Source organism: Semicossyphus pulcher, unplaced genomic scaffold (assembly GCF_022749685.1).
Source record: "Semicossyphus pulcher isolate SPU_LCO1_2020_fin unplaced genomic scaffold, fSemPul1.0.p SCAF_17, whole genome shotgun sequence".
NCBI lineage: Eukaryota > Metazoa > Chordata > Actinopteri > Labriformes > Labridae > Semicossyphus > Semicossyphus pulcher.
The window spans coordinates 24,262,575-24,286,710 of NW_027211681.1; the positions used below are offsets into that span (position 1 = coordinate 24,262,575).

Here is a 24,136-nt window from a genome sequence, read left to right on the forward strand (position 1 = left end):
CCTGGTTCTTTGTGATTTAATTCATCCCAAAGGTGTCTAATGGGCTTGAGGTCAAGTTCTAATCCTTTTCATGTTGAAACTGAAAGAACATTATTGTCTGAAATGCTGTGCCATTAAGATTTCTCTTCGTTAAAACTGAGGGACACAAACCAAATGGTCCACATAATTTATGATCACCCAATATAGATTATCAGTGGCAAAAAGTTATTTCCTAAAGTGCAGGACAAGCACAATATTGAGGCACTTGAACGTAGCTCGACTATTTAAATTTTACTGTTATTTGAATATACTTTAGCCTACTTGTGAAAGAGAGCTTTTTAATCGGGCTTGCTACTTTTAGTCATTACAATAATACTTCTCACGACGTCTACAACTACACATTACCCTTGTCTCATCACATGTAACCTAAAGGCACGAAATGTGGCTGCAATATTAGCATGACTGATGTGCAAAGTGTGCACAGCCGCGAACAGCTGAATAATGCGGAAAAGCAAGTTTGAACAACCTCTGAATTTCACTTCCTTGTGTAGGATTACATGCCCGCTCACTCACACCCTCCGCCCCGCGCAGGCAGGCCGGGTCCCGGGCTGTGGAGGTGATTCGGCTCCAGACACCAGCAGCAGGACTTCGCCTCACAGCTGTCCTCCTAACTTGTCAACACTGTGTCTTTTAGTTCACTGCCAATCAGAAAGGAGACCTGACTTTTCCGTGAAAACTTTCTGAAGGGGCTTTGATTAGATTTTTCTGCATCGGAGGCACACCTCTCCTGCGCGGAGGACCTGTGCGGACTTGTCCGCAGCCCGTTAGGTGGGACTCCAGAGGGGGAGGCAAGCTCGAGGAGACACACCTTATACTTACCTTCTGCGGCTTTACGGCAGCCCCCACCCTCTTCCTCTCCCTCTCTCTCTCTTTCCCTGAAAGTGGAGGAATAACCGATCTGAACACTGAAATGTCGACAAATGAGAGAGCCACGCGAGCATTGAGGGAGATCCTACAAAACCCTGGAAATGAAGTTTGTGCAGATTGCGGCGCACCCGGTGAGTTTCATCAAAATGTTTTCATTAGCCGTTAAATGTTGTGAACAAGAAAGTCAGCGTATCAGGAGTTGCTGTCGACCTGCAGCAAGTGCGGCTTGTTTACCTGTGCCAACATTGCAAAGCTTTTTCCTTTTGGTTATTCTAAACGTAAAAGTTGAGTTATGAAGGAGCTTTTCTGAGCACTTGAATGCAGCAGCACAGTGAACCTCTTTGGTATTCTGTCTAAGAAGCTGCAGTAGAAGAAACTTTCAGAGTGCAACAAGTCTGAACACGCAGAGCGGAGGGCCTGCACACACCCTCACTGCTGATGTTTGCTCAACTGTGGAGGTTCTCCAGAAGGTTCCGAATATGCTCTCTCATGATAGGAAGACTACATGGACCTATTGGCCCACTGCCCTGAAGGGAGAGCAGAAGCTAAATGGAGGAGGTCAATGGGAACAATCTACATAACAACTTATAACAGCAGTAAATGCACTCTGCCTGTGTTAAAGGTAGTAAAAGCAGCATTTGTTTGTTTTAGCTTTCATTTAAAGTCTGTTTCTGGAGAAAATAGACTGTATTTGGATTAAGGGATTAATTGATACTCCTAAACGTTGATTTCAAATCAAGATATTTAAAGTTATTTAAAAATAGCTTGATGACACTAAATAATTGGAATTTCAAAGATGGCTATAAGCCTTCGGAAACTCTGCTGAGCTAGTTACCCTTTTATCTAGCTTTTTAATTTATTTATCAGGATTGGATTAAGCTGGTGGCTCATTAAAGGAGAAGTTTGATATTTTTAAACCTGGGCTCTATTTTTTACAAATTTGGTTGTTGAAATGACTCATAGGAACAACAACTTTTGTAATCGGTCCAACAGATTTCCTCCACCGTAGCCATGATACAGCCACAATGGCTGCAACATAATCCCATGGGGCAATTGCGCCCGATCAAAGTACGTCCACTAAAAGTGCGTGTTTTTGCCGCTGACAGGTTCAGATTGTTACTCCAGGTGTCTGACAACATTACGGAAATGATCCCTACAAAGATTGTCCTTTTTTTTTATAAGATCCTTTTTTTTGTGTAACCAGAAACAGAAGTCTCGCTCAAGGAGAAGTCTCGCTCTGAAATCTCGCGTGAGTTTTAGTTGGAGAAAGGATTTGTTTACGTAGAGGACTGTTAGCAATAATATATTTCAAAAGCCATGGCTGAATAGTTACCTGATTTCCACGATGAAGATGCGGTATTTGATGGCCGTCCATATTTATTTAAGCCAGAGTATACAGACAAAGAAATTGAAGAGAGAACAAGGAGAGAGAGAGAGAGAGGAGGATAAAACAAATACACTAACCTACGCTTTCTGTACACCAACACAACAATCTCGACCAAAATCTCTCTTCACCGTCCTGTTCGGGTAACATCTCACCACCCGCGAGATTTCAGAGCGAGACTTCTCCTTGAGCCAGCACTTTTAGTGGACGTACTTTGATCAGGCACAATTGCCCTTGGATTAAGATGCGGCCATAACACGGCTATGGCGGTGCACATCTACTGGACTGATTCCAAAAGTTTTTGTTCCTCATTTCAACACCCACATTTGTAAAAATAGAGCCCAGGTTTAAAAATACCGAACTTCTCCATTAAGTAATGTAGATAATCTGAAGATAAGTTTACTGAAATTCTAATTTCTCAGTTACATAAGCAGAGGTTGTTCCCTATCCATCAATCAGTAATAACTTGTAAGATCCACAGCATCCATTGCTGTCTTCAGTTAGCCTACAGCGACTGCAGCATGTTGTTGTCAAGGATTAATGATGGCACATTTTCCTGTGGCTGATAAATCAGACACAAAACAGTCAGGTTTTTGCTTTGATTTCAATTTTGACCAAATAATTCAAAACCAAATCATAAAGTGTCGCTATCCAGGCCCTGAGGCGCTGTGTTTCTGCAGCAGTGCGATAATATCACAGCTAGGCCTTATCTTTTCATCCCCTGAAGCCTTTATTTGTACAAGGAAGGTTGACTGACTGCGCCGTCCACATACCTTATTATAATCCCTTTCCTCTTGAGAAGCTGTGGCAGAGCTGCTGGGGTAAGTGGCTTGCTTAAGACGACTTTGCCAAGTTCCCCATATTCAGCCCTCTGGGTTATATTCAGCCACATGTTCCTGTCTTCTCTGTTTCTCACGATCAAAAGGAAGTCACTCTGGCTAGTTGGCATGTGATTCTGTCGGTTTGTTAATTGTTTTCAGCGACCTCCAGTGCATCGTGAAACAGTGAGGTAGCAAGAAATTAGACACAAGTGTGAAGCAGTCAAACTCGTGAAGCTCTAATCAAAGTTGAATGTTAAGAAAATTTAAGTACGGCCTGTTCTCTCTGCTCACACATCAGGGATCTGTCGTGATAAGAACAGGGTAGTCTCTCTCTCGCAAACATGCTCACTAAAAGGCACCGTTTACTGCCAAGCTGTGGAGTGTGAGTCAGAAAGGCAAGACAGGTGTGGTCAGAGCAAAGATTAGAGACTGATAAAGAACCTTGACACTGTAACGACAACTTTAGAGTTGCCTTCAAAGCAGCTATGAGGGAACTTGTTGTTGTGTTTGGCGGTGCATGTGGATGAGAGCCTGGTGTCCTAAAGATCTTGATCTGGCAAGCATTTGTTTTGAAAGTGCATCAAAGAAGGATGCCATTTAAGATCAAGAAGATCAATCAATGCAACAGTAAAACAACAAAATTAACAAGACAAATGTACAGTGTATAAAATCATGTGCAGAGGTTTAATGTGAGGGATCAGACGGGTGGGAGGGAGTTCCAGAGCAGCTGAAGGCTCAAGACCCTGTGGTGGTCAGGCGGGGGCGAGTGGTGCAATGAGGTGAATAGAAGAAGAAGATCTGAGCGTGCGGGTGGGTGTGTTGATGTGCAGAAGTTCAGAGAGATGTTTATCGCTGTGTAAGATTAATAACGGTAACTTAATAACAGTTACACAATATTAACTTTTGTTTTCGTACTGTTCCTGCACCTCTTAAAGCCTAGATAAGGTGGTGCTCTAATAGTTTTATTGTTAAGAGAGCTTCAGTTTAAGAGCTTAATGGTATGTCTTTACAGTAATAAGAACATAGCAAGACAAAGCTCTGTAGCTATGCCAGCATAGCATGTTAGAATGACCTATTCCTCCATGGACTGTACACAGCAACATCTCATAATGTATTTCAAAAATAGACATACTGAACGAAGGAAGGACTTTTTATCTCTTGCTGATCCTTTCCTGTATGTGACTGCATAGCAGGCCTCAATCCTCCTGTTTTTCTTTAGCTCGCGATGGTTGTACTCGCTGCTGAACTCTGCCTTTAGAAAATGTAAACGCCTTTTTACCTTTATTTATCAGACAGCTGAAGAGAGACAGGAAACATTGGGAGAAGAGAGTGGGTGGATGACATGCAAAGAAGGGCAGAGGGCAGGGGTCAAGCCTGCGGCTGCTGTGTCAAGGACTGTGGCCTCTGTATATGGGGGCTCCTGCTCTACCAACTGAGCTAAAGCAGAGTTGTGTCTGTTATTGCAGGGCAGTGAGTCTAATAAGAGGAATTAAGAATAACTGAGGCACATAAAAATAGTCTTCCCTCGGATTGTCCTGTTGACTTAAGTAGGTCAAAAAGAGGAACCAGTATTAAATTTAGATCATACCCTTCTCGAAAATAATTTAAATGTTTTTAATGACCAAAGAGCTAAGGCTAAAATAACACTCTTGGTTGTTTTTGTTCAGTGTAAGACAGGAGACATCCAGCACTCACAATCCATGGAGAAAGTATCTCTTGCTTTGCATCCAGAAGTGACCAAATTTGGATCACAAGGTAAAGCTATACAAGCGCAAAGGGTTAGCAAGCACTACCAAGAACCTTCACAGACAAGCACTACGTTATCAGCTAACGCTAGTGCTAGGTTTGTTAGCAGGTTGCATCGTTTGGACTCACAGTAACGTTGATATTTATTTGAATGCATATTTTTGCAAGCCAAACAGGATTTAAATGAGGTCTACGTCTTGGAATGACTTCTAATGTTGTCCTAACAAAATATGTAAACACTCTAGTAATGAGATTAAAGTTAGCATCCTGAATATTTAGCCACTCCATCTTCCAGCCCACGTGTCCCTCTTTTTCATTAAATTATTTAGTGTCTCCATCTTTCTCTCTGCAGACCCCTCGTGGGGCTCCAACCTGGGGTTTTTCATCTGTCTCGCCTGCTCGGGGATCCACCGCAACATCCCCGACGTCAGCAAGGTCAAGTCCCTGAGCCTGTCCCACTGGGAGGACCACGAGGTGCAGGTGAGAGCACAGAGCCGGCTGCAGAAGCTGATATGTTCTGTTGATGTAGTAAGTGCTCTTCACTGGTGCCAGCGTCCCTGGCTCCTGTCCAGAGGTAACACAATCTGCTTACCTCACTTATTATTATGTCACATTTGTTTAATCCATAAACAAATGAAGTGTACATTTTTTGTCAAGTTAAAACAAATGAGATGTAAGTGATTATGTATGGACTTAAGAGTTATATTCAACAATTCATGCAGGTTTTGAAAATGGCAGTTAATTCCTCTCTCATAAAAGTGACTCATTTGCAGTGGTGTACTGTAACAGAGTAATAGTACTTTGTTCCAGTACTTAAGTCATTTCTGGGAGTATCTGTACTTTACTTGAGTTTTTAAATTTCTGACAACTTCTACTTTCACTCCACTACATTAACATAAAATAAAATGTGTACTTTTACTCCGAAGAATCTTCTTTACTCGTTACTTGGTCAATCGGGACACATTTGTTGGTCTAATAATGTGTTTTAAACTGAAAATACGTCTTTAAATGAACAGAAAGTGAGAGGTTAAACACTGATGGTCGTAGTCGTGCAACATCGTGGATGCCAACTGTACCGTACCGTAAAAACCTTCAAGAAGAAGGAGGAGAAGAACAACAACAATTTCCCTGCCCCCTTTTTCCTCTGCTCCGCTCGATGCAGTGGTAGAGAGCCTGATTTCCCTACCGCTTAACCATCACTCACTAAAAATACTTTACATGATTGAGACGTGTGTTTTGAACGCCCAGAGTGCAAAAAAAAAAGAATCAAAATAGAGGTTGATTATCTGAAAAATGGGGTCTTAAATTGTGAAGACCTTGTTTCTCTTGAAGTGAATCCACTCCCTTTTTTATTAACATCATTTACTTGTACTTTTACTTTCAATACTTCAGTACAAATAATATGAGAAAAATACTTTTGATACTTAAGTACAAAAAAGACTAGTAAAGTAAAGTCATATTAGAATACTTGACTTTTATTTGTACCAAAGTCATTTTCTGGTTTGATGTCTGTACTTTTACTCAAGTATGGCTTTCAGGTTCTTCATCCACCACTGTGCATTAGCTACAGTAGATTATATTACTGGTCTTATGATGGCTAATAATTATCTCACTACAGCATAGATTAGAAAAAGTGTTCGTAAAGTGAAATCAATAGAATAGGGACACCATGAGGCGCCTTTATGGGGAAATAAATCAAGTGCACATTGATTATTTCGACTGTTAGGACATCGTATTCTTTGCCAGTTAATTTCCAAGTGCTGGGGAGTTGCAGAAACCAGATGATAAATAATGCTGCACAACTTTATCTCAAAGTATTTGTTGCATGATTTGTAAATTATTTATAACATTGAAAAAGATTGTAAATCCTGAGGAGATATAAAGCTGGTACTGTGAAAGTGTCATGAGTGTGCCTCATTTCATGTGTGTGTTTTCCCTCAGTTCATGGCTGAGAACGGTAACGAGCTGATGAAGAGTACATTTGAGGCTGCTGTTCCGGTCTACTACTACAAACCAACCCACAAAGACTGCCAGTGAGTAACCACACACTCACAAATGAATGCAAAGAAAAGACACCCACGCAGTTCACACATTCTGTATTTTAAACAGCGTGTACGGCCCCAAACGAAGGAGTTAAAGTATCTCGGGGTCTTGGTCACGAGTGAGGGTAAAATCGATTGTGAGTAGACACATGGGTTGGTGCAGCGTCAGCAGAATGGTGGGCGTTGTACCAAGCCGTCGTGGTGAAGAAGGAGCTGACCCGTAAGGCAAAGCTCTCAATTTACCAGTTGAGCTACGTTCCAACCCTCACCTGTGGTCATGAGCTTTGGGTGGTGACCGAAAGAATGAGATTGCGGGTGCAAGCTGCCGAAATGAATCTTACAGATGGGATACGGAGCTCTGACATTCGGAGTAGAGCAGCTACTCCTAAGCATCGAAAGGAGCCAGTTGAGTTGTTTCGGGAATCTGATGAGGATGCCTCCTGGGCGCCTCCCTTTGGAGGTTTTCCAGGCGCCTTCCAACTAGGAGGAGACCCCGGGGCAGAGCCAGAGGTGGCGAGGAGGGATTATGTATCCCACCTGGCCTGGGAACGCATTGGTTCCCCAGGAGGAGCTGGGAAATGTTGCTAACTTGATTAGCCTGCTGCCACTGCGACCTGACCCCTGATAAGTGAAAGAAATTGAATAGATGGACTGTCATTTGCACTCCAATATTTAATTGTATCAGTGTGTGATCATGTGTATCCATGCAAGTTGAGTGCAAATGTTTGCATGCAGAAATCTGTTCAAATAAGTGGATTTCACAAGAAAAGCATTTATTTCTTCCTCTCTGTTGGAAAGAAAGAAAATGTCTTTTCTATAAATGTATCGTGTCATAGGGAAGCTGACTTCTAACAGTGTCGTGTTCTCGTTTACATTTGCTTTTAGGATGTGAAAAAACACTTGCAAGGTTGCAGGCGTGAAAGCTCTGTCCTTCTCACACACTGAGCGTGTGCTTCGAGACACTCACAGCCTTTAGAAACCTTTCAGGTCTCCTTGTACTCGATATGTTGCAGAGTGAAAAACAGGTCTTCAGCTCCTGTGACAGCTCTCTACAGGAGCAGCTTCGCACGTTCTTAGATGTGCCTCTATTTGGGGTTATTTTTTCTTCTTCTTTTTTTTGCTACCAGACTGATTTGCTTGAGCCTGGTCAGGTTGCAGAGAGTGTCTGAGAAAAGGGTCTTCTTCAAGCCGTCCCACAGGTTTTTAAATGCTGCAGACTCATCTCGGCTGTGATTTAACTATTCTTGGCAGAAAGCATTGCCTTGTTCTCCGCCTGAGCACAAACGCTAACCATTTCTCATTAACAGTCTCTCTCTCCACCCTTTAAAGGTTTTCTCTCCATCCTCTTCTATCATTAGACTCCCTCTGTTACATTGAGTGATGCTGACAGAAATGCGATCCGTATACACCAGTTTAGAGAAAAGTTTTCCTCTCCTAAACGTTAATTCTCAAGTTTTGTTAATGCTGGATTTCAGTGACTCTGCACTGAGTTTCCCCCTTTTGGCATGTGGTGTGTGAACCACAGCTAGTGTTTACAACAAACAGCATTATGTTTTATTATGGAGATCAGGGGTTCTCAAACTTGTTGGGGCCAGGGACCAGGAGAGAACATTTTCCAAGGACCCTCTCATAATCGTAACACTGATTAAGTATATGCTTACTACCATTTGCACTCTTAGATGCCGTTGGAACTATTTGTATTGTAAAACTTGTTTCATAGTGATAAACAGAAACACATTTCAGCTTGAATCATGTTAATACCACTTATATACTTTAAAACAGAGGCTTATTTTCAAGTCTTAAAAGCTCTCAGAAAATGAACAGCAGCAGGAACGGTCGTTGTGACCTGAGTGAGTTGAGTGATTCATGACAGATTGACGTGATGTGTCACAATCATGTCGGTCTCTATTGGTCCAAAGCTCACGTTGGTGGCAGTAATGGACACAATATGCTTGTTTTATTGGTGCAAATGGTCCTTATCTGTAGACATGTAGTTTTTAATGATATAGCACAATTTTATAATTTATTATGAATTCATTATAATTATTTCGCAGACCCCCAGGCTATAGTTCGCGGACCCCCAGGTGTCCTAGGACCCCACTTTGAGAACCCCTGATGGATTCATGTTTGAGATTAGAGAGAGGAATATCTGTGACGTTCCTCCCCATGATCCTACCAGATTATTAAATCTGTCAGGATTGAAAGAAATCCTGCAGTGTGAGTCAGGCATAAGGTGTAACGTCCTTTATAAGCAGACTGAAGAGCCAGTTGCACACTTTATAACCAAAGTTTTACCTACCTCACATTTAATACCTCTGAGTTTGCAACATTATTTGATCAGTAGTAAGTCAAAGCCGTCCAGCGGCATTGTTGAAACCGTTTCTAGAGGTTTTTATGTGGTCTCTCTCGCTGCTGCAGAGATGCACTTTCTGTCTCTGGGGACGAGGGCTGAACGATTGAGAAAAAATACCTAATTGCGATGATTTTGACTCATATTGCGATTTCGATAGGATTTGCAATATTAAAGGAATTATAATTTTTATATCTTTATTCTCATTTTCATTGAAAAACATATCTATGGTGTGATTATGGTGTGTTTTTTGTGGGGATCTGTACCAAAAAAAGATATTTTATACTTATGTCTGTGTATGATGTGTAAGCCAGGACATCTCTGCAGCACAACATTTAAATTAATATGGTATATTGACACACATTATGCCTTTAACAAATATTGCGCCTCCTGCAATTTGAAAATTGTAGTAGGTTTTATTGCGACTTCGATTTGGCCCTAATGGGTACCCTCCAGTTTACCTGTTTGACCTGTTATAAATGTGTGTCACGGCTGCAGCAGCAGCCAGGCAGCTCCCAGACAGGAATGTTTGGAATTGTATGAATGTGAAGCATAAAATTATTCCTGCCATAACCAGCCTAGATGACAATGCGTTAGCTTGTCTGAAAAATAAACTTTGTGTGTTGAATGGAAGAACAAGCTCACTGCTGTATCTTTAAAAATTCCCCCGAGGACAGCTCAAATCTTCACGCCGTCCTCTCTCACACATTTATACACATGTAGCACCTTCTTTGATCATTAGTAATAAAGACTGCTGCGAAGGAAAGCGGGTGAGAGAGAGAAAGAGAGAGAGGGGAAGATGGTCTCTCACTCCTGGTTCTTTCTAGGTCGAAGAGTCAAATAAGGATCAAACACACCCGAGGATAAACAAGAGGGTTGTAAAAAGAAACACAAGTTCTTAGATCAGTGTTTTGATCCTGTTTTGATGTTAAGGGTAGAGTTTCAAGTAGAGAAGTTCCTAATATGTTTTCATCAGTATTACTTGTGTCAGGTATCATCAGGACAACCAGAACATGAAATAAGATCTAAGAGTTTCTCCCAAACTGAATTCATTGTAGGAATGAACATGAGCGGGCGTAGACGTACAGTTTATTTAACACAGGCGTAGAAGAAATATATTTTTGAACTGATTTTATACTAGGCTGCACGGTGGTGCAGCGGTTAGTGCTGTTGCCTCACAGCAAGAAGGTTCCTGATTTGAATCTCGGTTCAGACGCAGTCGGCCTTTCTGTGGGGAGTTTGCATGTCCTCCCCGTGCATGCGTGGGTTCCTTCTAGGTACACCGGCTTCCTCCTACAGTCCAAAGACATGCTTGTTAGGTTCATTGGTGACGATAAAATTGCCTGTAGGTGTGTCTCCATGTGTCAACCCTGTGATTGACTGGCAACCTAAAATGGATTGGACCTGTCCAGGATGTACCCCACCTCTCGCCCAATGACAGCTGGGATAGGCTATCCTGAACAGGATAAGCAGTATAATGGATGGTTTTATTTTCTGGGCTGTTACTGTTGCTGATACTTACTACTAAAGGTTTTTGATGCAGTTGTACTTTTCTTAGCTTCTGTTGCACGTTTGTTAGCTTTGCTAGCTAGCTAATTGAACAGCCTATAGCAAACACTAGTTAGAAAATAGGGACATTTTCAGGCGTACAGTCACAAATACATTTCCAAACTTAAATTTCCAAACCGTGGGATTCTTGAGTTACAATTGAAATGCTCATGTATATGGATTTTTTTTTTTGCTATTAGCTTAGCTTAGCTAGCCATGAATACATAATTAAGACCTGGATACCAGACCAAAAGATGGTGCCTATTCAGTCCAGTAAGAACTGCTCGCCTTGCCCATACATCAACAAAACGCTTAAGTGTCCACAGAGCAAAGTTGGAAGAAAGCCGGAGCCGCGATGCTGTATCCAGGTCTTAATGACATATGGAGCTAGCTAGCAAGGTTAGCTAACTTGATAAAAACCGTGAAAAGCAAAGTAGCAAGCACACATTTCAGCCTCTCAACATACTAAGACTAAATGATTGTCATGGCGATTAGCATTACGTTTGATGTTGCTCATTTTGTACACTTACAAAATGTATATTAACCTTTATGTTACTACTGAAAAAGGCAGTCAGTTTGCTTTAGAACATGTAAGCAAAGTAGCTGCATAGTCGGGGCTCCTGTTTTTCTTTGTTTCTGCTTTCATGTATCAGCCTTCACTGTGAATGCAGCCCAGCTAAAAGCTAGTCTGCCTTTACCTTGTACCTTTCACAAGCTAGCTCTATAAACATTTCATCTGTTTGTGCGTGCTCAGGGTGCTGAGGGAGCAGTGGATCAGAGCAAAGTACGAGAGGAGGGAGTTCACTGAGCCAGGGAAGACCTTTACATATGAGGAAGGTGAGTTTGTCACACGCACACAGGCACACGCACTCTCATGCGTGTATAAACAAAAACACATTAATGCTAATGAATGATCTTTGCTTGTTTCCTGCAGGAACTAGAGATGGCTTGTTGATGAAGAGGGGGCGGGACAACGGGCAGTTCCTCAGCAGGCGATTCGTCCTCTCAGAGCGGGAGGGGACTCTAAAGTATTTTACCAAATATGACGTAAGAGCAACTTTTAATGAGACTTTTAGTTGCCACATGCAGCTTAACACACACTTTATCTACACACACACTCCCCCCTACACAGAACAAAGCATGCAAGACACTGGTAACTTGCTGTAATTAGATAGCGTCCTAGTTAGCGTTGTTTGAAGGCAGTAGTTCATTTCCAGCACATGTGCAACGCCCACACACATGAAAAAGCAACACAAATGGCTAATTAGAGAGCACTTTAAAGATATAACATTAGCTGAACACAGCACCCCCACATTATGTGCTGTTGTATTTTTATACACACACACACAGTTATCTTTATAATCATACATAACTATCAAAAGCCTGCAGAATGCTTCTGTACCTGCTCCCTCTGCTGCGTCTGAGCGTGCTCAGACAAGCTTAACCAGCAGTCTGTCCTCTCTGTCAGTGTGGCTGATTCACTAAGCTGTTCGCAACCCAAACCAATTAGGGCTGGAAGCACTGGGAGCACTTTGTTTGTCACAGTAAACCAGCTCAGGGCGAGTGGGAATAATATATTTTTAAAAAAGACTGTCGCTCCAATTTTCATGCACATTTCCACTGTGTTTTGCATATGTCTTGGCATAGAATTTTTTTCTCTTGTGAATGTTTTTCCTCTCCTCCAGGAGAGCTTTTACTGTGAAATATTTCCCAGGGACTCTGCTGCAGCAAACAGTAAAACAAAAACCCCCTCATGGAGTCACAGTGGTGATAAAAGTGAAAGTGTTGCTGCTGCTCAGGTGCTTTAGGTTTTTAAAGTCCGTAAGCTGGATAGCTTTCAGAGGAGCTTTAAGGTGTGTGAAATGCAACAGTCTGACTCAGGTCCTACTCAGTGTTTCTCAGCCAAATTCTCTGGCTTTCTCTCGCTGTTTTTTTCATGCTGGGATCCTAGAAAGGTGTAACATCAAATCTATAGGTAACAAAAAAATAGCTGTGTGTCCTTTTTTTCTGTTACTGTCAAAGGCAGAAGACACACACTGACACAGATCCGGCTCCTATGGATGCTGATTTAGATTCGTATCAGCACAGATTAAAGCTCCACAAACAGGTTTGCAGGGATTAGTGTCGGTCTCAGACACGATGTTTATCAGTGATGAAGACTGATGTGCAGATAATAGCTCTAGTAATTATTTTCATTTTTAGAAAGAACACAAAATGTAGCCACAAGTCTTGATCGATACACACACCACGACAGCAAAAACTCAGTTTCTCATCAAAACATTTATAATCATGACTTGGCAAAACAATAAGATCAAAAGAAAGTTTATAAATTGCTCGAAGTATATTTAATTCAATGCACATTTTTCCTTTGTAGACAAGTTACAGTCAGCAGTAATGTGTGCATCGTATTGAGCTGCTGAGCTGGGAGCAAAGCTTTCAATTTAACAGACGATCTCCTCTCCTCCTTTCATCCTCCTCTCCTCCCTCCCTCCTTCAGGCGAAGGAGCCCAAAGCTGTCATCAAAGTGGACTCCATCAACGCAACCTTCCAGCCTGAGAAGATCGGAAACCCAAACGGCCTGCAGATCACCTACCTCAAAGACAACAGCACCCGCAACATCTTCGTCTACCATGACAGCGGCAAGGTCTGCATCACTGTGCTCAAGAGTGTGTGTGTGTGTGTGGTCATCTAATCATAACTAATCTGAGGTTGTGTTTGTGGGCGAGTCTCCAAACCTTTTTAAACCATCTGTACCAATTTCTGCCCGGCCGATGGAATCTGTTAGAAGATGACATTCAAGCTCCACATCAGTCATTCTGAGTCATTTATGAATGCACATTGAAATATACCAACATGTTCAGTGAGTTGTCAGGTCAGGATTGTTTTGGGCCTAATACTAACACTAGAGAGTCCACTGCAAAACAAAGCAAGTCTTTTTTTATCTTAACAGCTGCAAAATTAATATTTAATTCTAACACACAAAGGGCCTGTGTCCACTAACGGTGTTTTCTGCACTGGCAGCGCCTATTTTCTATACAAAACCAATGCAGTTCAGCGTTTTCAGCGCTCGGCATCAGCTGTGTTTTGTTGCTGTGCTCACAGCGCTCTCAGTTGAAAATATTGCACTTGTCAGTGTCACTTCTCCCTCACCAACAAATCAAAATCAAGTAGGGGCGGGTCTTCTGATATCAATGGTGGAGGAGAAGCCAATCCTTTTGTCTTTTTTTGAGGGTACAATTTCCTGGTCTAGAGCTGCTGCGAATGCCAGGACACGATTCCTTTCTATTGTTTTTATGTTTTCTATTTTTTCAAACTCACTTAGGTCCCGATCAGACAGAGCGCCTTTTGCAGGCTGTAAAACGCGAGGCGCACCACACTGCCTTTTCTGTTGAAGCCTACGGTGTTGTTAAAGCAAACACCGAATCATTAGCTGTCATTCACCCAACAGTTATATTGTAAACTGACAGTCACCCCCACAGAAGGCCCGCCTCTCCATTCAGCCAATGACAATGAGGAAAGAACGGCAATGACGTTGGGCGCTTTTCTGCTTTGAGTTGAATTTTTTCAACGCAAAAGCAGCATGCAAAAAGCTACCCTCTCATCGAAAACAACTACAAAAGAAGCCGCCCCCAGCTGCTAAAACACGCTCTGGCTGATCGGGACCTTAACTACCAAGAGAAGCGGAAGTGCTGCCAGTTAACTTTTGTAACTTAGCAACAGTAAGCGCCGGTGAGAAGCGCTCTGAAATCGAAGTCACGGATGCTGCCAGCGCAAAAAACGCAGCAAGTGGACACAGGCCCTTAAAACAGACATTTAAAACTATGTTTCTATAAAGTCTAAACAAAAAAATAACATACACATTGCTAGTGAAAAGCTTCAGAAACAACAAGTAAAGACCTTCTGTTGGTGAAGCGTAATAATGGGCTTATCTGCAGTTTCACCTGTAGATAACAATCAAAACATTATAAGATATGCTTGAAGTAGATGACCAAAGTTTACAAAATGTTAACATAATGGCTGCGTCAGCGCTGTCTAACCCTCAGAGACTTATTATCTTGTCTTGTGACCTAAATAACAATGAACTAGTTTAACACTCTTTTACACTTCACCCCTCTCTCTCTCTCTCTCTTTCTCTGTCCATTAGGAGATCGTGGACTGGCTAAATTCAATCCGTGCAGTTCAGCTTCACTATCTAAAGGTGGCCTTTCCTGGGGCGACAGATGCTGAGGTGAGCGCACACAAGGACTCGTGTAGATTTACAATATTTGAACCAGGATGTCTGCTGTTGATGATTGTTAAACCCTTTGTATTCTCTTGGTATTGTATCAGCTGATACCCAGACTTACCCGGAACTTTCTGAAGGAAGGATACATGGAAAAGACAGGACCCAGGGCAAGTAACACCTGCACACATACAGTATACAGACACTCTTTTATCTGAAATGCTGAACACTTTTCTTCTCCTTCTATGTATTTAATTGTGTTTCTCCCAGTGTAGTTTAGTTCTTATACCTGTATATTTTCATAAATCAGCTCATGTAGATCTTGGTGTATTACATTTAAAACTTAATATACTGTATCACAAAGTTATTTCTCGACAGGGTAGCCGATGTTGATAACCGTGATATTATTTCCAAATTGAATTGAATGCCTGGGGGCCAGAGGTATTAATTACCATGCAGCACACCTCCCCTGGAAGCATAGAACTAATCTCAGCCTATTTGTCAATTAAGCCAATACCGGAGGGTGTTCTATAATTTGTAGCAATTATGGAGATCAGCAGTAATAACATGGAAAATGCCAACTTATTTATACCGTTTTTAATGTAAAAATTCAAGAGCAAATTACCAAATTACCATTTTGCTAAAGACTTAATTTTCCCTCCAATTATTTAGCTTCACAATGTGATTACTCTTTTTATGGTGCCTCCAAGCTGGGAAAAGCTGCAGCTAGAGGCATTATGTTTTGAGTTGTCCGTCCCTTCTTCTTAATAACACTTAAAGGGAAAATCTTCTTATTAAGTGCACTCCTCCATTTTGATAAAAGCATGGGCTGATTAGATTGCAGTGGTCAAAAGTAAAATAAATTGTGACCTGGTGTCTGTTCCTTTCCTTTCAACACAAAGTAACAGCATGGCCTGGAGGGCATTTCATTACATCTGCTTTATTCCCTTTTTTATTCTTTATTTAAAGTAATGATCTCAAAGATTTTAGTTTAAATAAATATTTGTTAAGTCACTACCACTGAATGAGGTAACACAATGGTGACTGAGCCTATGGCCCACTGATGAAAGCCTTTGCATTTGCAGTATTACAGACTGGGTGTCTGTGGCGACTTTCGCGGAAAAAATCACAAGCGGCGCCCAGTTAGTGACACGTTTTCCATCAGCCAGCAGTGGTTGGTCTGCCAGAGAGGGTAGGCGGAGCTAAGCGGCTGCCTTTCCGGTCTCTGTAAGTGTTGTGAGTAAACAGTAATCTACTATGGCTGAACAAACAAAGAAAAGATGGATGACTACAAATACAACTTCAAAAATAAGTGAAAATCCAAAGAAAAACAAACAAACTCTGCAAACAGTCTGAAAAGGAAAGCGACCGTCAGCGAGGAAAGAGTTACAACCGGAGCCAACCGTGGACGTCACACATGCAACACTGTCTGGATATCTGGGAAGTGTGCTCCCGCAATTACCGTTTATCACCAAAGGTGCCGCCAAAGAGACAAAACTGAGATCTTAGAGACTTTAAATATAAACACCTAATTAGAAGATGACAGCATAAGTAGTGAAATCCTAATGCACAAATATATCAACTCTAATAGATATCTACTGTCCAGTTGCTTTTACCTGTGGATTTATTCCGCACCAATAAATTAACAGATTATCCATCAACAAAGGAAGAAAAAGAATCTCATCCATCATGTACGAAATGCTCTACTCTAACTTAACAACCACTGGGACTTATTTTATAAATAAAATGATCTAACTCCGGCTTTATTCTGAATTTATTTTACACACTAAAATTCAATTTAATAGTTAGACACAGTTCCCTCCTTAAATCTCCTGTGATCCCAGCTCCCGCTTCCCCTGCTTTAATAGAATAGGAGCTGGGCTAAGAGGTTAACTAGCCCACCTGTCACTGTGGATGCTCTCCACAGCTGCCCGACAGGTTGAGTGACAGCTGTGAGGTCCTACCTGCCTGCCTCAACATCTATCAGCCTATCCATGAGGGAATAAAAGGCTTCCAGCTGAGGATGCTCTTAATCCTTTAGTGTCAAACCCTCAAATACACACAGAAACATGGACATGTGTTGGGATTAAGCAAACACACAAAGAGGAATCTGTACAAATCCGTGCCGTGGTGCACGGTTGCACTTTTATATTAGCATAGTGGTGCTTTCACACATAGGATTCAGACAGAAGCACCTACACAGGCATCCTGATCCTCAGTGACACGACCGGTTCTGTATTCAGACCCACACAGACTCTCGGTGTAATCTCCATCCGTCAGGCTGAGAGATGAAAGGACTCAATAACTTTGTGCGTAGGACTGATTTGCTAAATGGATGTCATAATTCATTTCAGTCTCACAGATGTGAGACATATTTGTCAAAGGAGTCACTGTAGAATCAAAAGGGTAACAGTCAGTTGTTCAGGCCTCTGCTACAACGAGAATATCAAATACCTTTATGAGGACAATTTGGCAGCAGTCAGGGACCTCATTATTTGAAACTCTGCTCTCGTAAAAGAAAGTAAGCGGATCGTGCAGTTCAGTAACCTCCCCAAAGGTGCTGTGGTTCATATTCTTCCAGAGCTGCTTTCCCCACTGATTCATATCTGCTGCCAAATGTAAACTTTCAACTGACTTCAATATTAGAAATACATTCAATATCAGAGGGCTGTGAAGGTGGTGACATAAACATTTAGACACTGCTGCCAAGGATGAACCTAGTTTTAGCGTGAGGCACTCACCGCAAAACCATGCTAAGCTAGGCTAGGCTGCTTTGTAAAGCTCGAAATTAGGTTTAAGGCACTTTCATGGAGGGATATATTCTTTGTAAAGTAGTAGTAGTAGTTAATTATGCTGTTAAGAGATTAGGGATAAATCAAGTTAAACATAAATGAAACATCAGCAAAAGAAACATATCCTTCGCTTAAAGTTGTAATCTGGAAGATCTCCGTTTTTGGCGACACCTATGGCGGTAATTGCAGGAGCACACTTCCCAGATATCCAGACAGTGCTGCATGTGTGACGTCCACGGTTGGCTCCGGTTGTAACTCTTGATTTTCCTGGCTGACGGTCGCTTTCCTTTTCAGACTGTTTGCTTCATCTGAGCGTCGAGTTTGTTTCTTTTTCTTTGGATTTTTACTTATTTTGAAGTTGTATCTGTAGTCATCCATCTTTTCTTTGTCCGTTCAGCCTAGATTACTGTTTACTCGCAATGCTTGCAGAGAGCGGAAAAGCAGCCGCTTAGCTCTGCCTACCCTCTCTGGCAGACCAACCACTGCTGGCTGATGGAACAAGTGTCACTAACTGGACGCCGCTTGTGATTTTTGTCGCCACAGACACCCAGTCTGTAATACTGCAAATGCAAAGGCTTTCATCAGTGGTTCATAGGCTCAATAACCTTTGTGTTACCTCATTCAGTGATAGATAGAGACTTAACAGACATTTATTTAAATGAAAATCTTCGAGATTATCACTTTAAGTGACTTTAAAGCAAAAATGCAAAACATTAGCTTGTTTCAGCTCCTAAAATGTATTGCTTCTGTCTGTTTTCTATCACCTCTATTGAACATCTTTGGGTTCTTTGATTGTTTAGTAGATAAAATCGATAATTTGCAGCCTTCCCATGTTCTCTCATAACTTCAGATGGGCATTTTCTGGATTATTTATTAACTAAACAATGAGTTTAATTATTATTTTTAAATTAATCAGCAGCTGCAGCCCAAGACTCTTTGATAATTCACAGTCGTAGATAAAGTATCAGGAAACTCATGCTTTATCTATGACTGTATAGATACATTGAATTCTCAACACAAAGGAGTCGGCTTAAGAGCAGAGCATGAATCACTGTTTAATTAAAAATCAGACAAACGCCACCTTTGACACGAGCACAATGCTGCTTTGTTTCAGTATACAGTTTCCCCCCCCTCTTCCTGTCTCATTCACCTCTCGTCTGACTGTTTCTGTCGACTGGTTTGTCTCTGCAGCAAACAGAAGGCTTCAAGAAACGCTGGTTCACTCTGGACCACAGACGGCTCATGTACTTCAAAGATCCGCTGGTACGGTGTCTTTACACACACCCACGCACACCACAAAGACTTCAGATGATGATCAGTTTGTATTTTAAGAATTTAGGGGACTTCTAGGTGATCACAGCCCAGTGACAACAATACCTTGATGGTATTCTTGTGCTGTAAAAAGATATAATTGGACACAGAGAGTGGGAGGGGGTTTTTTTCAGGCCAAAAGCAGACTGTGTTTGGGATATAAAGCCATGACTCAGTGGGGAGAGGGTGACATAAGCTGGTATCATTCATACGCAACATTATGTACATTTGGTATCTGTTGTCATGAATTTACATTATGTATCGCCTGAAATGGAAGTGAAACGCTAACCTGCTAAGTAGCTTTATCCTGTAAGCTACATAAGACACCATATGTGCAGACTCGTGCCTACTTTATCTGATATCAGTGCTGTCCAATTGTGAAATTGTGAAAGGGAGCTTCTGAGTCATAGAATGATGAGAGTGGAATTTTTATTGCAGTAGTAATCACAGAGACTTGCCTCGAGAGGAGGTGATCCAGATTTCCCGAGACTTGGCTAAACACACATCAGAAAGCCGAGCCAGAAGAGCTGAGCTCCGTTGCTGATGTAATAGTTCAATGGAGAGGTGCAATAATTAAAGGTGCTAAATGACTGAAATGTCCGTTTTACCCTCGTAGACACATGAAAGGATAAAGGGATGTCTGGTGAAGTGGAATGTGTCCTGGGAATGTATGGAGGAAGCTCAAAGCATGTGTAATCTGATCACTTGGATAATGACTAAATTATGCATGTTAGATGTTGTGAATACAATCACTCACTGTGTATGTGTTTTGTTCACACTTTGCTAACAACAGAATAAGATTTATTAGAGATAATAACACAGTGTTACCTTTTAAGTTAAAGCAAAACAAAATGAAAGAGAGTGCATGTAGCTAGCATGCTAATCTTGACGCCTCTGTGAATGGAGGCTGACGAAATACTGAATGGAAACTGGTTAATATTTAAAAAGAACAGGCTGGAAATTTTGCCACTGTAATCTTAACATTAAGTATCAAGCTACCTAGACCCTAGCTCAAAGTTAAGCGTTAGCAGGGGATCTAATGAGCGATATTAGCCCTTTTTACACTGCGGTTCCACCTCAGCGGCGTAGCGAAACTCCGTCTTCATGCCACCTTTGTCATTTTACAGTGGACCAAGCAACGCCGGCGTAACGCCGTCCCAGTGTGTGTTTTTAAATAGCGTTCCGGCATTGCGGAAGCAAAACATGCGTGAGATGTACAAACAGCGCGTGCTTCAAATACACACGGACAGTGCTGTTCCGCCCTGACAGCTCCGCTGTTCACACAGACGCCGTTTCGTTTACTACCTCCAATGCCGGCTCAGCGGCGGAATGACTTCGCCCCATCATTCTGCCTCTGTGCGTTTTACATAGAAGACAGAACGTAACAGAGCCGTAATAATCCCGCCTTGAGCTGGCAGTGTAAAAAGGGCTATTGTTAGCTTAGTGTGCCCTCACTGCAAACAAACCTCTGTCTGTGATGCTGTGCTTAGCTCAGCAGGGCTAAATGCTAACATGCCCATAGTTCTCCATCCAATAGTCGAATAGACATTTAACTTAAAACCAAGTAAGTAAAATGTATTTGTTATAGAACCTTTCACAAAAATCACGGTACAATAATAACAACAACAATGGCTCAAGTGTCCCAACCATCGTGCTAAAATATGGTCAGTGGATCACCAAAGTCAACAGGAATCTTTTTTTTTTTTACCATAAATGTGTGCACAATATTTGATTACAATCCATTCAGTAGTCATTGAGATATGCCGTGTGCAATGTGCCAGAACCCAACTTGTGCAACAACCAACCGGCCAAAAGACATCACCACCCCCATAGCAACACGACTAGCGTGGTTGAAAGCTGTTTGAGGGCGTAAATTCAGACATACATGACACACAGTACATCTTATAGTACTTTTCACATTTACCCATTACATGCTTGAAGTTAATGATTACCACAATTATTTCATAACATATTTTGTACATGTTGTTAAACCACTATTGTGCCATAAATACAGAGAATAAAAGATGTTTGTAAAAGCCACATAACAGCTCATATTTTCATGTACTTGAAAAAAGATCATAAGTGCTTTGCTTTATTAAATCAATTCCATTTTTTTTTAAAAAGCATCGAGTCCTGAAAAACATGATGAACATGTTGATGGGATCTGTTCCCTACAGTTTACCTTCTTTTTTTTTTTCCTCTCCCTTCGTGTAAAGGACGCCTTTGCCAAAGGTGAGGTGTTCTTGGGGAACAAGGACCACGGTTACAGCGTCTCTCTTGGGTTGCCTGCTGGCACTCATTGCAACGGCGCCTGGCAACATGGCATCACCATAGAAACACCTGACCGCAGCTTCCTGTTTACCTGCGAGACTGAGAGCGACCAGCAGGATTGGCTGAAGCACTTCAGTGATGTCATAAGTGCTCCGATGTCCCCCCAAGAGTTCACAAGTGAGAATCTAGATCTTTTTAAAGTCATTAAATGGCTCTTAGCTTTAGTTGATGGTGACTCCTTGTGTAAGTGGCGCTTACTGTTCAGAGAAAGAAAAGGTAAATATGGACATCGTCTAGGTAAGGAAACATCTTACTGAAGTTGTACACATGGGATTTTCTGCATACAAACCAAACTGTCCATTACTGGCCATTGGTAACTTTTTGCATCTAGAAAATGGGGAGCATTGCATTGTGGGACAAAAACAAGGTATTTCACTGGGCTGGGTGGAGGATGCAAGGAGGTAGCAGTGAAAACGGACCTGAAATAGTGGCGGTTTTGTTAGGTAAAGGTTCCAAATTCCATGGATAGAATTAGGAAACGGTCATGGTTAAGGCCAAAATAATAATCTATAGGCTTACTACATTGTTATCAGAATGTTGTTCATATTAGTCAGATCAACATAAATGGATTATCTCAAACAATTACTAAATGATTTATGTGTAGATTGACGATAAGGCATGAGGTCTTGTAGGTTAAATCTTTGGGGGTAGGACAAAGATTGAAGATTAGGTTAGAGGTTGTTTTGTTAGCTCATCATAAAAATGGGGCGAGACTATCCAATGCAAGCAATTGAGGAAGTGTGTCAGGAACACAGCACTCTGTCTGACACAGGACGTATGGCACTGCCCTCAGAGAAAATAGCGGGATTTTTAGGGACTCCATTCCTGACAGTGTCTCAATAAAACTGTGATGCTCTGTTTGGGTGGATGGTTGAATGGAGAATAATTACGTCCTGATCCAGAGTGGATGTAGTAGTAGTTTATCCTAGTTTATCATGTTTGCATGGGTAGTGTTTGATAATTAAACACTAAAAGTACATCTGAGGCTGATGGCACCCAGTAGCTTTCAAGAAACTTGAGTGCCAACAGGAAAAGTTAAATGAATACAGAGGTCATTCGGATACGTAGGCTTGGAGTCATGGGAATGTCTATACATAATTCAATGGCTGTCCATCCAAATGCATTAGACTCTGGAACAACATGGGTGACATAATGATGGACCAGCTGAACAATCCAATATCACAACCCTCATACTTTCACTGTGCCAGCAAAAAAGTCAACTTTTTGTACTAGAACGTACGTACAATTGATATTAAAATATACTTTTTGGTCTTGTATTAAAGAGCTTTGCACTCTTATAAATATATTAACCTCAATAAAAGACTACACTTTAAATATAAACAGATAGATGACTGCAAATAAATGAAACACAGAGGATCTGTTGTATTGGCCATTTAGATTGTTGTGTCTGCATGAGCCAAAGAGCACTGTCTCTAACTTTGTACTTTGATTTGTTTCCTAAGTGGAGGCCATGTTCAAGCACAGGCATTGATGGACCAGAGGCCTGTGGGACCATCTCTTCTCCTCAGCCCCTCTACAATCTGACACAGGACCCACATCAGCTCTTTCACTGACTCCTTTGGGGATTTTGGAACTTCTAGGAAAATCTAGGTTTAAAAATGCAAACAAGAGGACCAAGACCGTATACATTAGGAAATGTAAAAGTCTATCTGGTCAAAAGAAAAGGTAATAATTGAAGTGGTAATCAAAAAGGGTTTTTAGTGACAGCTCACTGCATTGGTGTTTTTGCAGCGCAGAGAGATCACTTGTCATTCAAGCAGTCTGGGCGATACTGTTCTTGTTCAGACATGGTCCATGCAAACCAACAATGCATGGCATGGCAATGTAATAATGAATCAGTTCAGTTGTGCAAGTGTTTTTTTTCTTTTTAAAATAATTTTTAGGATAATGTTGTCGAATAAAAATAATGCAAGATTCCTGACAAAGGCATTATCAGGGTGAGAAGTGCCTTGGTCCTCTTGTTTTAGTGTTTTTGATTAGATAAGGTTCAGCAAGTCCGAAGGGTTGAATCAAAACAGACCATCAACTGACAATGAACATTTGTATCTTTTAGATTCACAACTTTGTTTTTTCACCTGTTTTTAATTAAAAGCAATGTAATTCTTTGGTTGTTTAATGTCAACTTTGAAACTTCCCTTATGACTGAGAACATTCAGAAGAGAGCATGGCAGCCCAGTTAGCACATTCTGCTGCTTCTTGTGCTGTTTCACTTTAAAACGTTTTTTTCCCAGCACAGCCGTATCTTCAGACACTATGTGTACATTTTATATCTGCATTCATGACTTTTATATTTCCTTTTTATCAATATGTGGCTAATGTTGATTTTGTACGTAGGTTTTTGCACGTGTGAGTCAGATACATCAAAGGAGATTTAATGCATTTGGATAAAAAGCTGGAGACACTGTAAGCCTTTGCATGGTGTAACAGTGCCTCCATGTGGCACACAGTGCATAAACTATGTCAGCTCAAATATACAGTACAATAACAATAGTTTTGTTTTACAGATCTCAAACAGGTGATTGATAAATGATAGTGGGATGTTTATGTTGTATTCTTTAGTTAGATTTTTTGTTAAAAAGGTACTCGCAAGCATTTAATGATGGGTCATATGGTTTTTTTATTACAAAAAACATGGCTGACTGACACACCAAATAAAAATATT

At 41.3% G+C, this 24,136-nt stretch overlaps 1 protein-coding gene across 2 annotated transcripts; it reads left to right on the forward strand.

The window, feature by feature from the left end:
• The first annotated feature begins 719 nt into the window (after positions 1-719).
• On the forward strand, positions 720-24,136 carry LOC138594467 (arf-GAP with dual PH domain-containing protein 1). 2 transcript variants are annotated; one of them, XM_069665564.1, is made up of 11 exons: positions 720-1,037; positions 5,210-5,337; positions 6,799-6,890; positions 11,552-11,634; positions 11,732-11,844; positions 13,295-13,441; positions 14,942-15,025; positions 15,127-15,189; positions 19,003-19,074; positions 21,339-21,570; positions 22,917-24,136. In XM_069665564.1, the coding sequence occupies exons 1-11, from the start codon at positions 950-952 to the stop codon at positions 22,943-22,945; spliced, it is 1,131 nt and encodes a 376-aa protein (XP_069521665.1). In that variant the 5' UTR covers positions 720-949; the 3' UTR covers positions 22,946-24,136. The 2 variants fall into 2 exon arrangements, with proteins under 2 accessions (XP_069521665.1, XP_069521664.1); XM_069665563.1 differs by lacking the exons at positions 720-1,037; positions 5,210-5,337 and adding an exon at positions 5,376-5,431.

Bases quoted from the DNA above. Each gene is read 5' to 3' on its own strand.
- LOC138594467 (XM_069665564.1), top strand. From the start codon at position 950: ATGTCGACAAATGAGAGAGCCACGCGAGCATTGAGGGAGATCCTACAA. The intron at 6,891-11,551 runs GTGAGTAACCAC...GTGCGTGCTCAG, and splicing joins CCAACCCACAAAGACTGCCA to GGTGCTGAGGGAGCAGTGGA. The intron at 15,190-19,002 runs GCAAGTAACACC...TTGTCTCTGCAG, and splicing joins TGGAAAAGACAGGACCCAGG to CAAACAGAAGGCTTCAAGAA.